Source organism: Lichenostomus cassidix, chromosome 26 (assembly GCF_008360975.1).
Source record: "Lichenostomus cassidix isolate B80296 chromosome 26, HeHo_3.0, whole genome shotgun sequence".
NCBI classification, from domain to species: Eukaryota; Metazoa; Chordata; class Aves; order Passeriformes; family Meliphagidae; genus Lichenostomus; species Lichenostomus cassidix.
The window spans coordinates 3049582-3066021 of record NC_139506.1 but is presented as its reverse complement, the minus strand read 5'-3'; the positions used below and the strand labels follow the sequence as shown (position 1 = coordinate 3066021).

Below are 16440 nucleotides of genomic sequence, written 5' to 3'. Positions count from 1 at the left end.
CTAACACAGGAGCTGCTGAGCTGCCCTCCACTCCCCAGAGCTCATTCCCAGAGCAGAACCAGGTCATAAATGCTCTGCTGGGATGGCAGGACACCTTTGTTCCTTTCTTCACCTGATTTCAGGTCCCAGTTTAGTTCCTATTTTATTTATTTTTTAAGTCCCACTGTTTAAACAACCTGTTTCCAAAGCTCATCTCTGCCAAGGTGCCTGTCCCAGCTTCTTATGGCAGTTCTGCAGTGTTTCAGGTGTCTCTAAGATACAGTTTGGATGCCTACAAACCAGGCATTCCCTGGAATTCCCACATTACACCTGGTATGTGCTGAGCTGACACCTGCTCTGAGCTGGCACTCATCATTTGGGCCATTTCTCTTCCAAAGAGAGCAAGTGCTGCTCTGTGAAGTGGTAGAAGATGGCCCTGGCAGTAAATTCCTTGGAATGCGTTGTTTTTTCAGGTAACCTGAGCTGCCACCGTGTCTGTTATCAGTTAAATGTGAACTTTGTCACGGTCTGGGCTGTGCTGCTCCTGCTGAGGCTGAGCAGGGCCCGCTGGGTGTGGAGCCAGGCTCAGACTCCAATCACCTATGGCTGCAGGTGAGCAGGAAGCAGGATGGGATGGAGCAGGATAAGCCACAGGAGGAGGAACTTCAAAGAGAATTCAAGTCTCTCTTAAGGGGTGAACATGCCAGGGTGTAACACTCAGGGCATTGGGCAGAAGAATAAACCCCAGTGGGAAGCTGATGGAAATTGGGAATGCTGACAGCGGGCTGGGGGAATGAGAAGGATGCAGGAGGGGGGAAATGGGAGTGTGGATTTGCCAGAGCAGATGGTGGGCTCACAAAGAGGTGGTGGCTGCCAGGGTTTGGGAGGCTCGGCTCCCTGCCGGCATCTGCGCAGCCCCTGGGATCTGCCAGGGCCTGGGGGGCTGCTGGAGGCCTGGCCCAGCAGTCAGGAGCAGATCCTGGCTCCTCAGCTGGGCCTGGCTGCTCTGGTTCCAGCCATGGATCATGGCTCAGGCAGAGACATCGTGTGAGGAGCAGTGAGAGAGAAAACCCACTCCGTGCATGCCCAGCTTAAGGCTTATGAGCAACAGCAAGTCCAGAAATCAGAAATGGCCTGTTAATCCATGAGCTTTCTTGGGGTCATGAGCCTATTCTGCATCAAGGCTGCAGAATTTGGATTATTGTATTTATTTTTTAGTGGTTCACTGTGAAGTTAAAGGCGGGAAAGAACAGAACAATCTGTGGCTGAGCTATCAGGCTGCATTCAGGAGGTTTTGCCAGGAGCAATGAGGGATGGGTTGTGTTAAAGCCAAATCTGCAGAAGCAGCTTTTTATTTTCATCTATTGCTGTGAAAAGCCTGGATCTGCGTTGCCAGAGGGGAAACTGAGGCTGCTGCTGAGCCCCAGATGGGATATGCAGTCCTCAGGGAGTGTATCAAGGAGAAGCTTCTGCTGGGAATGAGGAGTTTGGGTGCACATCTGTTGTGGGAAGGGTCGAGTGCTGTTCTACAGAAGCCACAGCCCTTGTTCCAGCCCATTTGCAACAGTTGCTGCTGGTGAGGGGTCTGGTTGGTTATGGGAATGACGTGGTGGGATGGCAGAACACTTGAAGTGGCTTCCAACAGTCCAAGGGTGGTTAGGAGTCAGAAAAATGAGTTCTTTTTTAAAAACGGGGGGGTTTGGTGTTTGTTCTGGTGTGGCTGATGGTTTACAGCAGGGATCTGTTAGTGCCCTGTGTACTCCTGGGGGGTGAGGCTCTTGCTGTGCCTCTCTGCTGCTGTTCCCTTGGGAAGAAACAGAGTGCTGCTGCCAGGGAAGGGGAAATTGCCCTGTCTGAGGTCAGGGTCAGGCTGTTGGCCTGTCTGTCCCTCTGTGTGTGCCCAGGCCTTGCAGGTAAGCACTGAGTCCTGCAGTGTCCAGCAGAGACAGCAGCAGGGAGCATCAGAGAGGCTCCAAGGTCCACCTTCCAGGGTTGTGCAGACAAGGTGCTTTCCTCTCTTCCCCTTCCCCATCACAAGGGAGCTGCTCCTGCTGCATTCCCACTGAACAGGGCAACATTGGGTCTTTCCCTCGTCCTGCTGCTGTGATTAATCATCTCACCCACTTTAAACCTTCTCCTCTCCACACCCTCCCGTGCACAGGGCACAGTGGGACAGATCCCTCTTTAATTACTCACCCAAACACAGGGATTGCTGGAGGTGCTTGTGCCACAGGCACAGGTGTGCGCCGGCGCTGGGCTGGGAATTGTTTCCTAAGCACTTCTTCAAGAATTCAAAGGCTGCAGTTACTGGCTGTGACTCTGCAGTGTTTTGTCTCTGTGTGATGTTGTGATGCAGCTTTGGAAAGTTTTATTTGCGTGCTTTGGTCAGCGTGGTTCCATGTTCAGGGCTGGGCCAGGAGCACTGGGCTCTCCTTGCTCTGGGGCCTCAGTAGTGTTGGCCTTGCTCTGCTCCACTCGCCCAAGCCAGTGGGCAAAGCAGGACTTGTGGTTTGTACAGCACTTGGGGCTTTCTGGGACATGTGGGAATTGTTGTGGGTGGGTTCCCTTCCTGTGAAAACCCCTCAGGAGAGCCCTGTCCCTCTCCCTTCCTGACAGGCTGTGGGCAGCCCCAGGTTTCCAGGCTGTGCACTGCTGGGGTTGGTTGACAGAGAGTGGGGCTGGAAGTGGAAGGCTCTGCACAGGTGGGTGTTGAGGCTGAACATTCTTCCAGGTATTGGCTTCCCATCAGTCTTTACCCACATGTGCTGTAGGACTTGCTAGCTTGGGAACATCAATGTGTCATCGTGTTTGTGTCAGTCAGAGGGGAGAGCAAAAGCGTAGTTTTTCCCTTGCTTTGAGAGTGTTTTGAAGTGCCAGGCAGCTTTGGAAATATCCAAATGCTCATACAGGTTACCTCAAATGCACCATCAGGGAGTTGCTGTGAGCTGAGACGTGGTGGGAGGAGTGTCACAGGGGTCCTGGTCTCAGGTGAGGAGCATCAGGTGGGTCCCATTGTGTTGAGGATGGCTGAGGATGTCGGAACAAAGGCAGCTACTGCTGCTGACTGCATCCACTGTAGGATGTGGACATTCTCAGGGGCTCGAGGAGCTGAGGCACAAGGCTCCTAGGTGTTTTTCCAGTTGCTGGGTTACACATCTTCCCAGGAGCATTTGCAGGGCTCATCTAAGGTTTGTGCTCTGTTCTGTCATGGAAGGAGCTGTGAAACACATTGACAACATGCATTTACTTATTTCCCATGCTGTGCTCAGGCCTGGCTCCAGCGCTGGCTGGAGGGTCCTGAACAGCTGTATGAAGCCCAAGGGTGGCTGTGCTCAGGTGCTTGTGAGATTCGAGTGCCCTGAGGGTGTATCTGAGGTTCCCTGATGGCTTTTTGATTTGTATAACCCCAACTTCTCACCCTGCTGTTGAGCTGTGTGAGGAATTTTGGAACAAAACCACAGCTATGCCTGTCACCAAACCTGGGATGTTTGAGCTACGAGATCCTGACATTTCTACAGCCTTGTGGCCTCCACCTGTGTCTGCAGTCCCTAAACTGAAGAAGTGTCACTGCAGATCTGAGAACAGCCAGAGCACTCTGTGTTCTGAAGGCAGGAGTGGTGCAGAGCTCAGCTGGATGCTGAGTGTTTGACAGATGGCTTTGGGCACTTTGCAGTGTAAAGATTCCAGCTTGGCCTGGCCACCCCCAGCTCCTCTCCCCAAGGTTTGGCCAGGGGGAACACTTCAGCTGGCAGGTCTAACAGACTCCTGTCTCCTGAGGCTGCACAGTTCCTGGATCCAGCAGGAGGGAATGGCAGGAACCTCCAGGTGAGAGCATGGAGGAGCAGTGTCTCCCCTTCCTCTCCCTGCATGCAGCAGGTTGTGCCCCAGCAATGGGTGTTGGTGAAGTGGAACTGCTCCACTTGATGCCACAGGTCCCCTCCAGCTGCAGAAGGTCCCTTGTCAGGGAGCAGAACTTTCTGGAGATGAATGGTTGGAGCAGTATTTGATGTACTGGGAGCAGCTGAGCCAAAAAACAGTGTTCATACAGTGGGATTCTTGTGAGGTAACACATCACTTCAGTGAGACTGAAAGACAAACAAACAGGCTAGAAAGGATATAGGTGAAAGGTGTGACACAGAGTTGAGGTAATACAGAATGGAGGAAATGCATCCAGGTCATGGCAGACCAGAAGTAAAGCCCCTCTCAGCTGCCCTGGGACAAAGGGCAGGCAGGATGGAGGCTGAGCCCACCCTGTGGCAGTGCCCGAGGGCTGCCAGGCTGGCTCTCAGCACAGACCATGTGCTGATATCTCCACACGGTGTGACCCCATCACCTTACCCAGGCTGTGCCATCCTCCCTGCTCTGTTCCACTCCTCGGGGGCAGCTGTGGAGTGCTGTAGTGCTCTGGCTGTGGAATCCTTTCAAGGTGAAGTGTCCTCAAGATGAGAAGGTGCCTCTGAACACGGGTGATGGCCATTTCCTCTTGTCACTGCAGCACGAGCTGTGCCCGATGCTGAGCTGGCACTGTCGCTGTCCCAAAGAGCTTTCTCCAGAGTACAGCTTAGTCATGGAAATGAGATAAATCCTATTTCACAGAAACTGGTAAAAATAAAACTGTTGAGGATTGATTTGTTTCTATAGCAACCGACTGGCGAAGTGAACACAGCTGCTGTCTGCAGGAGGGAGGAAAACAGAGCTGGAAATGTCGGTGCACCTGTGCTGGCTGTCCACATCCAAGAGCCTGGGGGGCTGAGGAGGGGGCAAAGGCTCAAATAAAGACAGGGCAGGAAGGTGTGAGCTGCCTTTGAAATGAAATTGGAGCTGGAGTGTGTGAATGTGCCCTCTTCTTCTACACAAAACCTGCAGAGCCTGTGTGATGTCCTCAGAGCTCTTTTATGTCCTGTCTCCCAAAGAGAGACTCCTGTACCCTCCTGGGTGGGGAAGTGCCCTGCCCTGGGTCAGGCCAGGCAGTAATGCCACATGGTACCTGGGGTGGCCATTGCATCACATGCACGTTTCTAGACCTGAATCCCAAATCACTTTGTCCTGGTGCTGTGGCTCAATGAGAAATACTCAGCTTTGAGGAGTTTGGATGAATCAGATGGGAGTTAAACTTTTTTCATTGCCCTTTAACTCGAACTGAATTTGGCGCTGGATGCTGGGCAGGCATTCCTGCAGATGTTTGTATCCTGGAAGAAAATCCAGTTGGGCCTCCAGACTTCTGGATAAAGGGCTTAAGTTCGGAACTATTTTTATCTTGGCGGTGTGTAGATTTGTGTGGTTTTTACTTTTTCCTGAGCCAAGGATTTTAGCTGTCTCTGGCACACACAGGGTGTTAAGGTGGCTGTTTCCCCAGGGCTAGTGAGGGTGAGCTGCTTAAATGTTTGGGAAGCTGCAGGATGCAAAGTGCTGGAACTGTGTGTTTAGATACATGCTTAGCTTGCTGACGTGTGACTGTTGAGGGGTTCAGGTGAAAATCAGGGTATGCATCTGACATAGGAGGATGCTAAAGGAATTACAGGAGGATTCTGTGTGCATGGCTTTACTGGACACTCTGCAGGAGCCTGAGTTATTTCAGCTGCAGGAAAGTTGAGCTCGAGTTGGTGTTTAGGTTTGGTAAACACAGGTACATATGCGCTCCTCCCTTGTTATTTAAACACATGGTTTCTTTTAAAGGGAAATTAGATTTAAAAATAAACCTCCAGCTTTTTCCAGTTCAAAGGAAGTGTCTGTAGTGCCACGTACTGAGGACGCAAGAACAGAACCCTGTCTGAGAGTGAGTGCCATAAATATTATGTAAATACATTATCTCATTAGATTTCTATCTAATCCCGTTGCCTGCTGTTGTGCAGACTCCTGGGGCGAGCAAGGCTGAAGATGTCATAGGTGGTCTTTCAAATCTAATATTGAACTGGGTTGGAAATTAGGTGAAACTACTTTTGCCTCATCTAATTAAGACACTGAGAAATCCGCTCAAGTTTGGCATTACAAAGTGCCTGATTTTAGAACAGAATCCAATTCCAGAGGCTGGGTGCCTGCTGAGGTTTGAAGCACCCCCATGCAGGCTCCACAGGCTCTTCCTCACTGCTCTTGGTTTCAGAAATCAGCACAATTTTTTTTTTAGGAATCAGGAGCAGGATTATGATAAAGCCTTAAGCTCTGAAGACTTCAAAGCTTTGCGTCCTGATCTTGGTTCTGTTACAAGGACAGTGAAATCCATCAGATTACTTAAATAAGAGACTGTATCCTGTGGACTTGTGTTGGTTTTTCCTAGTGCTTCTTTCCAGTGATTTCTTAAACCGTGGTTTCTTGCAGCACAGTGGGAGCTCTGATAGAGTTGACTGCCCTGTAAGAGATGTCTGAGTGACCTCACTTTATCCCCGTGGATGACTTGTGGCCATCCTGGAGTGTTGTCAGTAACCACCTTTGCGTGATTTTCAATTACTGCATTGCCCCTGTGCCCCCTTCACAGCTCCTTTCAGGCTGGTCCAGGCTGTGAAGCCATACCTGAGCTCCTGAGGCTCATCTGCTTTGGGTCAGAACAGCTGAAAATGGAACTTGGAGGATGTGTGGAATTCATGTTGGATTTGGCATTTTGGAAATATTTCCTCTAATCTAAACAGAAATTATTTCACAGAAGGAGTGAAGCAGGATGTGACCTTGACATTCCTTTTCACAGAAAATAAAGACTAAAGAGAATTGGTTTAAAAGCTCTGAAGATCCTGGTTGTTACATGGGTGTGAGTTGTTACAGCTGAGATACAATTATTTGCTGGGACAGTTACAGTAACCCTGAAATTGTTTGAAGGAATGCAGAGTTTTATCCTGTATATCTTTAGGAGTCTGACTGGCATATGTACATTCCTTCTGTACATTAAAAATGTCAGGCTGGGAAAGGCTGTGCTGCTGAAAGCAGCTCCTGGCTGGGAGAGCTGTATTGAACAGAGAAAAGGCTCAGAGCTGAGTTTGTTATTCTTGAAGAGAAGTGGGCAGAGATATTTCAAGGGGTTTGGAACATCTTATGTTCCATATGTTCCCCAAAGAATGAAGTTTTCTTTCTGGTGAGGAAAAAAGCTGTTTGAGGCTGTCATTGTGGGGAGAGTCAGAGCTGGCATTTGGGTGAAACCGGGACTGGAAGCTGCAGAGCCACTGTGAAATATGTGGGAACATTTCTCTTTGCTGCCTGTTCCATTACTGGTTCAGTTTTCCAGCATTAGGGGTTGGTGCAGCTGCCTGTGGCAGCTCCTGGGGAGCAGTCCCTGCCCTTCCCCGGGGCTCTCAGAGCAGGGCAGAACCCTCCTGCTCCATACCCTCTGTTTGACTGCCTGGCTCATGCCCTCAGCTCTCAGCACTCGTGTTTTTCAGCTCTAACCTTATCTCTGTACAGATAGCGCAGACAAGTAATGACAACTTCTAGGAGCTATATCGGGATTTGGGAATAATTTCCCGTCTTGGCCATTCACTCTTGTTCCTGCTCTTTAACAGACTGGATTTCAAGGATGCTTCTGGAGTAAAGGGATGTCCTTTCTGATTTCCATCCTTCTTTTACTGAGCTTCCTTAGGAACTGTTGTCTAAATCAGTGCTTTCTCTGCTTGTGTAGTGTGCAGCAGGAGCAAGCAGAGCTGATCACAGAGCTCTGTGGCTGCTCAGGTGTGTCCCCTGTGCTCCCATCCGAGCCACCATAGGGTCACTTCTCTGTTTGCCCTCCTCCTCTTGCTCTTTGCTCTCTCCTTTCCCTGTCACTTGCTCTTAGGGCAGCCAATTAAAAAGCTCATCAAGAAGGAATGTCTCTGGAGTCAGTGGCATGTCGGTTCCTTGTTTGTGTCCCGCACTATTGCCAGTTAATCTCTCCTTGCAGTGTCTTTCTTTAGCCCTCAGGGACTCCTGGTTAAGCTGGAGCTGGGATTTGATACAGGCTTAGATGGAGCCATGTGGGTGAGCTGCTGGGCTGCTGGTGAGGGCTGTGTTCAAGGGCAAAGCGTGCTCCAAACACTTTAGGGGAAGCTTTGTTGTGGCACTGAATTCTCCGTGTCCCCTTCTTCCAGGGCTTCACTTCCCATCCTGTCATTCTTCTGTTCAGTATCAGCAATTCATTCCCTTTTCACTCCAGCACCGTGTTTCTCCTGCCTGTCCTGATGTCCTGGGCCAGAGCCCAGGGGTCCCTCCTGCCATCCAGGGTCTCCTTGTGTGCACAGAATGAAGCACTGCAGTGCCAGCACCGATTCAGAGTCATCCTGTCACTGATCTGGGCAATGTCACAAGGGAAGGGGGATGTCGTGCCAATCTCTCTCTCACTGGTTTCAGTCTCCCTAAGGCAAAAGTGCACTCTGCGTGCAGTTGTTGGTACAAAATAATTGCATTTGCTTTTTTAATTGCTGTAGGGAAGGGGTAATTCGGTCCCTGAATCTCTGTCTCTGCTTGACTTGGCCTATTTACCTGCTTTTCATCTGCCCCAGGTCAGACACGTCGTGGTTCAGTGTTCCAGGCATCAGGGCTGGGCAGCAGCCAGGCTGAGAGGGACGTGAGCAGGATTTGGGAAGGGCTGGGCAGCAGCCAGGCTGAGAGGGACGTGAGTGAGATTTGGGAAGGGCTGGGCAGGAGCCAGATTGAGAAGGACGTGAGCAGGATTTGGGAAGGGGTGGGCAGCAGCCAGGCTGAGAGGGACATGAGTAGGATTTGGGAAGGGCTGGGCAGGAGCCAGGCTGAGAGGGACGTGATCAGGATTTGGGAAAGGGTGGGCAGCAGCCAGGCTGAGAGGGATGTGAGTATGGGTGACATGGCACAAAGCAAAGGGGCAGTGCCCAAGGTGGCCCAGAGGAGCCCTGGAGCTTGGCTGGCTGGGCTGAGCAGGCACACCTTGAGAACATGGGGGTGGTTTATTTGCTCTCTATAGAGAGGTCTGAGACTTCACCAGGAGGGTGTCCATGTTTAAATAAAATATCACTGTCTCTGTACCCTTCCAGGTGCAATGCTCCTGCTGGAAATCCCAAATTCCCACTAAGATACATATTGGATCAGATCTCTGTGGGTGCTGCAGACAAACAGTAATTTCCAGGTGTTCTGATCCCATTGACATTTTCTGACAGTGAGCAGAGGGTGACACGTTTTCTGCCATCCCAAAACACTTAATTGGCACATCCCTTCCTGTGCAAGAGCACTGGCAGGTGGGGGAGGGAACATTTTTCTCTGCACAAGTTCCTTTTGATGACATTTTTACTCCAAGCTCAGAGCTTTGTGCTTGTCAGAAGGGAGCAGCGCAGATGGACATGTTGGGCTCCAGACACGATGCTCCATTGCTGTTGGCTGACTGACATGTCCCGTGGGATTCTGCAGCTTGTTAAATCATCTCACAAAGGAGAAGGGGGAGGGAAAGCCCAGTGCGAGGTTGCCAGCTGTAGCCAGCTCAGTGCTGCAGCATCAGCTGCTTGGTGGTTTTGGTCTGGAATTTGTGGCTGCCCAGGCAGTTTCCTTCTATTTCTCTGAAAGTGCTCAGTGGAGGGAAGGCCAAGGGAAAGTCTGGCACCTTGCTAAGGAGTTGTGCTTCAGTGGAACCCAGCAGCCTGCACTATCTACACACACGTGTCCTGCTAATGTACTCTGCATCTCTTTTTTTTCCTTTTTTTTTTTTAATATTGTATTTTCTTCCACTTAGTGGCATCTTCTCCAGTGCTGTGGAAGCAGAGGTGAGCTGCAAATGGAGAGTGGGGAATGTTTACCTGAGCAGTGCTCTGGTTCCTGTTTGCAGTTCCAGGATATTACCAGCTCCGGGCTGGTTTATGACATTCATAATGCTGCTCAGTTCATTGAATTTCTGTAGGAATGTTTTGGTTCCTTTTGCTCCTGTTCCTCAAAACCCCATCTAGTCAGATGCAAAAGAAGAGAATGAGCCACAAAATCAGTGTTTAATAAACCTCAGTGAGAGGTTTGTCAGCATTTGGCAAATTTGTCCAATCTCTGTCCTCTTTTAGGGGTCACTTTGCCACCTCGAATGAGCTTGGCAGCTTCAGGGCTTCATGTCAAACCCTCCTTTTCTATGCTGGGTGCTGCCTTCCCATTTCCCCTGCTCTTCCCCTGCCATCATACTGCCTTTGGACATGGTGTGGACAGGGGGATGCTCCTGCTGCCACACACATCAGACCCCAGAGCTCCTGGGCCCCTCCCAAAGACACTGCTTGGCTTTCTCAGACTCCATTGCTGACCCTTTCTGCACTTCTCCCAGCAAAGCTTGTTTGGCTCTGGCCCCGAGGTCACAACCAGCATTGGAGCCTGTGTTATGTGGGGCTGCTCCTGCTCCACGGCCTGTCATCAGCTGGGAATGCTCCTTAATGGGAGTGGGTTGGTTGCAGAGTGCCTGTAATGCTTTTAAGAATAAAGGGCAGCATATGCACTCAACCCAGACCTATATTTTCCCTGTCCTGCAGCTCTTTATTCGCCCCTGCTCGGAGGGATTCTCTGATGTAGCACGCGCTGCACACCTGCCCCAGCCTTTCTGTCCCCACTGCCGCCCCCCACCATACATTAAGTTTAAATAAATGCATTTCCACTGCCAGGAGCCATCCATAAGGCTAGGGCTGGCCTCTTCCTAGTGGGGGTTTTTAGCTTGGATGGACACATTTCTATTAGTAATGCCAACCCTGTCTGGTTCCTTTCTAGCATGAGCTGCACGACCAGGAGTTAAACATGTGGTTGTCACGGGTCTGTGCCAACCCAAAACAGCCTCCCCTGGAAATGAGGAGTGGGAGATGGCAGACTGGTTGTGAGGGAAGCAGATGAGGTCACCTTCTGCCTCTCAGTTCCTGAACTAAGTCTTCTCAGGCTGCTGTCACTTTGCAAATCCATGCAGGTTTCCTGCTCCTGGCCACCCACTGCACCTGAGGAATGAAAAGTTCCTCTCTTTTCTGTGGGAGAAGGGATCATTTGGCCATCAGAGGATTAATTGCTGCACAGTGTTGCTCCACTGGTGGAAATGCTGGTTTCTCACAACTCCCTGTTGACCTGACACTGGCTGAACTGTCTGTAGGTGTTGGGCAACAAGTCTGGAGCTGTTGGCAATTGTTGTTGAGAGCTGTTGCTTCATTCAGAATGAGCTGATGAAGTGGGAACTTGAGGTCTGGCTCTGTGCAGAGGGCCAGGCATGGCTCTGGCTGCTGCAGTGTGTCAGTTGAAGTGGATTGAGCCTGAGGATTTTAACTGGAATCCCTGGTCAGTGGCTCTGTTGGGAGCAGGTCTGATTATGGAGCCAGGGCTTTTCAGCCCTTGTGCTGGCTGTAGTGCTGTGCAGTGTCACCTGGGTCACTTCTATGTGTCCTGTTCCTAATACATATATATATATACATACACACACATATATACACACACACACATATATATATATATGCTTTTCCTCGTCCATTCTGGCGTCTTGTACTTGAGTTTGTGACCCTTTGACTTTGAGGAAAATCTGCCTGTTTTTCTTACAGCAAATAAAAATCTGGACCAAGAAGTTGAGGAGCACAGAAGCGGAATCTCACAGATTTGGCTTCCTCTGCAGTTGCTCCAATATCTGGAATCTGACCAGCTGCTCTCCTTGGGCTTTCCCAAAACCTGGCAAGAGGGGCTGAGAGCCCCTTGCCCCAGCAATATTCTGTTTTAATCTTCTCCAGCTGTGCATCAGCTGCTTGTTTTCATAAAGCTGTTGCAGTATCTGGTGGTTGGGGTGTGTAGGGAGTGGGGTCCCTGCTCTGCTGGGAGTCCCACCACTCCAGACCCTTCCCATTGGTGAGGTTGGCTGCAGCAGTGCCTTCCTCACGCTTCAGAAAAACACAAGCAGCTTCCTAACCCTGAGGCCTCACCCGAAACCTCTGGGTTGTTTGTGTTCCCTCTGTAAGCAGGAAATACCAAGTGAGGGTCGCGTTTGGGTGCAGGAATCCAGTGGTTGTATGGATATGGATAGCTGGGATGTGTGACTGACCTGCTCTGGTGGCCTCTGGGCAATGGACTCAAGGGAATCTGCCTTCAGCCCCCACTGCCCTCCTGACACTTAGAGGCTTTGAGTGAAGTACACAAACATCTAGGGCCAGTGCTCAACTGCTTTAAACTTCCTGGTGACTTTGTGCCAAGCCACTCGTGTTTGCTGGTGTCTTGTTGTGCTTTTTGTCTTTAGTGTTGGGTGTGTAAATACACAGGGTGCAATGGCCTCTGCTTTGCATAAGTACTCAGAGCTATCCTGGTGCTTCCCTAACCCACGTTAGTGAGACCAAAAACTGCCCCAAAGGTTCATCATTTGAGCTGAAACACCATGTTGTCCTCCAGGCTTGGCCCTGCTCTAGCCCCCTGCCTGGGGTGGTTTTGTGAGCAAAGTTGGGAAGAAAGAAATGGAAAAGCAAGAGGACAAATATGGTCCTGTTTAAAGGAACTTCGGGGTTTTACTATGACCTAAAGCATGTGCTTTATTCAGCAGTTTTCACAAGAAGGAAGCTTTAAGACCTACAGCACTTGCTGAATCATGGAGCAAGAGAAAACTGAGCACAAGAAATAGTTTAAATGGAGCAGATTTTGCTGTTTTCAGAGCTTTTCTGATGTCCTCAACTTTCAGTCTTAGTTGCCTTAAGCAGATGCCATCAGGAACACCTTCAGATGCTGCCCTGGTGCAGCAAAGGGCAGGTGAGACCTGGGTAATCCTTTGAGAACAGAGACCACTGAGGTAAAAACAACACTCCCTCTTTGATGTGAATTCAGGGGATTGGAGGAGAATAGAAATCAGAAAGCAGCAGAGGTCAAATTGGCTCCAGACCTTTACTGGGGACCTGTATTTACAGCATTCTCCTCTCTGTGCTGGGATTGGGGTTTCTGTTTAGTCAGGAACAGCCCAAAGTCACAGTGTACACAGAGAATTCTGGGCTTTGTGCTCTGCTTTTCTCAGCACCCTGTTTCCATACCTCAGGAGAATTAATTGTATGGCCTTGCTGGCAGAGCTGAAGAGGAGGGCAGGGAGTGATGTATTTTGCTGCAGTCCCCACATCTAAATATAAATAGTTCTCCTCTTGGATCCTTCCAGTCTGATCTTCTGGGTGATTTGACCTTTCTTTGATAAAAGCTTTCTTTATTTGCAGGAATAAAAAGGCAAAGGGGAGGAGAGGACACAGCAGATGTTTTTTTTTTAAATATCTTTAGATCCCGGCAGTTGGTTTCCGCAGCACCCAGTGCTCACTGCTGGGCCAGCTCCCTCCTGGGCTCCAGCTTTTCTCCTCCTCTGAGCTCCTGGAACAAACTTCTCATTTTAGTCCAAAGCATTGACCTGAAGATTTTTCAGGAAGTGTTTTATCACGGGGACACCACGCTCCGATGGGGATGGATGTCCCAGGCTCCAGTCCCCAGCCCTGCCCACTGCACCACTGACCCTGGTTTTCCTTGTTTCATAACTTCAGCTGAAAGAAACATTTGTGTTAATTGCTGCTGGTTTTTCATGTGTTCACCCTCGAGCAGTTTGAGCTCAGCTTCCAAACACGGCTCAGTTTAATGTGTAAAACCACGGGACTCTGGCACTGCCCAGGTTACAGCCCAAGCAAAGGCAGCACAGGTGCAATGTTAGAACTGCTCTAGACTGCACACAAGGCTTTCTGGCACTAGTTCTAACCATTAATTGCCACTTTAAATCCAGCAATAAATTATTTGGGCAACCACACTGCAAGAGCCCACTGCCAGGAACAAACCAGAGCTGAGCTCTACTCTTCATGCTTCAGGACTGCAGAGCTGGATCGGGCAGGGCACTCCTGCACACACTCTGAGGGGGGAGTTTTGGTGTCTCACCGACCTTCTGGATGTAGTTTAAACCATCATCCTGTGAGCAGTGTTGTCAGTGCTGGAGGTGCCCTGCATGTGTGTATTGATTTGCAGTTTGCTCTTGGAGCACGGGATGCTGTGTGGTGTGCAGGATGCCTCAGGATAAGCCTCTGATCCTTTGCAAATTGGATTTTGTGGCTCACTTGCCTGTCCTCTTGGATAAAGTTTCCCCTTAGCTGCCTCTCCTCTAGCAGAGCTTGGGTCTGTCTCAGGACTGCAAAGCCTTTTATAATGCTCTGCAGATCAGAAGTCACTTGGAAGGGACAGGGACAGACTTTCCATTTCCTACTCCAGTGTGGGCCTGCTGCTTCATTCCCTTCTGAAGCTCCACTTGGTCTACAAGAGATTCCCATTGGTTTGGTTTGGTGCCTTTCCTGCTATTCTTGCTCAGTGTGGCACTGAGGTGTTCCTGGCTAGCAGCCCCCCAGTGATGACTTATTTTAGAAAGCCTCTAGGCCACATGAGTCGCTTTGATTTCGTGCTGGGGAGGAAATGGATTGCTCAGAAAAGGCCTGCTTCAAACAGAGCTGCAGCTGGCTGATTTTAAACCAGTTCAACTGGGGATTGGAGGGTGCTCTTAAGATTTAGCCCCAAAGAAAACAAAGCAGGAAAATGTACCATGTTAGCACAAGTGGGATTGTCAGGGCTTGCAATAAGCCCCGTGTAATTTCTGGAAGAATGGAGTGTTAAACAGGCCAGCACACAGGGATGATGGGTTGTACTGGAGAGGGCCATTGTCAGGAAAGGTAAACAGTTCCAGTTTGTGTATAAGAATGTACTGGTTTGAGTTTCATGCCTGTTGTGGGAGAGGGTGGCAGCCCTCGTGAGGGGCAGCAGACACCACACTCCTTTCACAGCGAGCTCAGGAGCAGCACTGGCCTCTCACTTGTGCCATCCTGTGCTGATGTGAGCAGGGATTGGGGAAGAGTAATCCTTGCCAGGGTTAATTCTTAAATCTCTGCTGCTTGACTTTTGAACGAGGGAGGGGAGTTAATGCTCTCAGAAGTGCTGGGAGACCACCTACTCTTTAGTACAGACTGCCAGCAGCTGACAGATGGAAGTGATTTTGGGACAGTGAGAAGTCAGTGTGGAATCACACTGGTGACCGAGAGCAGCCTCTGTATCCCACAGTCTTTGACTTCCACTCATCCCTTGTGACTCTTGCTGTGGAGAAGGACAGTTTCCCAGAGCCATCAGAATTCTTCTGCGGGGTGTGAATTAGCAGTGGGTCAGTGGTTTGCTGTCTCTTGTGGTTCAGTCTAATAGACACATGTTCCTGTGAAGATGCTTTTTGGCAGGGCTGTGTATGGCTGAAGGCTGTGTGGCAGTGGGAGCTCTGATTGGAAAGCAGGAGGGTGTGCTAAAGCAGAGGAATGATCCCATGTGCTGGCATGTGCTGACACACTGACCCCTCTGCTGTACTCTGTGCTCTGTGTGACTGCCCCAACCGCAGCTGTCAGGTACCCACCTTGGTGTGAGAGCTCTGCTCACCTTGCCCTTGCCCTGTTTGGTGTTTGCCTAAGTGTTTCCCTGTCCATTTTTTGTCTTGCAGCATCTGGAGAGGGCCAAACGTGAACTGCGTTGACAGCACTGGATACACCCCACTGCACCACGCTGCTCTCAATGGCCATAAGTGAGTCCTGTTCCCATGCCTTGGCTTGCAGGGGTGGATGCTTTGTGCTTCCCTGGTCACGGTTGTGTGGTTCATTCACCAGCCCGAGGCACTGGTGCAGCACTACTCCATCTTCAGGGGAAGTGGAGAATGTCAGTGCTTTGGCTGCTGCACAGTCTCACATCTCGAAACACTGAGGTTTTCAACCACCCGTTTGTTTCTAAGCAATTTGGATAAGCTGTGACAGCATGTGAAAGGGGCTCCCCTGGTGACAGTCACTACAGCCTGTCTGGTGTCCAGGGTGGTCTGGGCCTGCACCACTTCACAATTGCCTTGTGTGCATATCACATTTTTAAGTGACTCCAGTCTTCACTGTGGTAGATCTCATGTTGCTCATTGCTGCCTAAGATATTGAGCAATGGAATAGAGTTAAAATCTTTATTCACCTTCATTGTGCTGGTGCAATTCACTTTGCAGCACAGGCTTGTGGCTGACTTCAGCCCCTGCTCAGCTCCACTAGTGTGGAGGTAATGTAGATCTTCCCTGAGCTCACCTCATCAATATTTATTTGTTGTTTTGTTTTTTTTTTTAATTTCCTTGGGCAGCATTTAATAGGTACACTTAAAAGTCACATTCCAGGAGAATCTCTGACATAATCCTGTGCAGTACTAGCTGCAGAGTGTGAGCTGTGAAACCAGAACTGAGTGTCTCACCCAAATTCCCATCTCTTGCAGGGATGTTGTGGAAGTTCTGCTGAGGAACGACGCGCTCACCAATGTGGCAGATTACAAGGGCTGTTACCCCCTGCACTTGGCAGCCTGGAAGGGAGATGCTGACATAGTGAAGCTCCTCATCCACCAGGGCCCTTCGCACACCAAAGTGAATGAGCAGGTCTGCCTGATTTTCTCTAATGTGTCATTGAATCACTTTCCTGGCATGGAGAGAGACTCCTTCAGCTGACTCCTGACCCTTCCCAAACCAGCAGCAATGGTTGTAAGGTCCTACTTGCTGGTGGGATAAGAGGGGCA

At 50.1% G+C, this 16440-nt stretch overlaps 1 protein-coding gene across 5 annotated transcripts in view; it reads left to right on the top strand.

Annotated features, from left to right (window-relative positions):
* ANKS1A (ankyrin repeat and sterile alpha motif domain containing 1A) overlaps nucleotides 1-16440 on the top strand; it is a 77409-nt gene that overhangs the window by 2307 nt on the left and 58662 nt on the right. For all 5 annotated transcript variants that reach the window (XM_085083105.1, XM_085083104.1, XM_085083103.1 and 2 more), the window contains exons 2-3: nucleotides 15353-15433; nucleotides 16147-16303. In XM_085083105.1, coding sequence (XP_084939231.1) covers nucleotides 15353-15433; nucleotides 16147-16303 — 238 coding nt within the window. The remainder of the gene's footprint in view (nucleotides 1-15352; nucleotides 15434-16146; nucleotides 16304-16440) is intronic.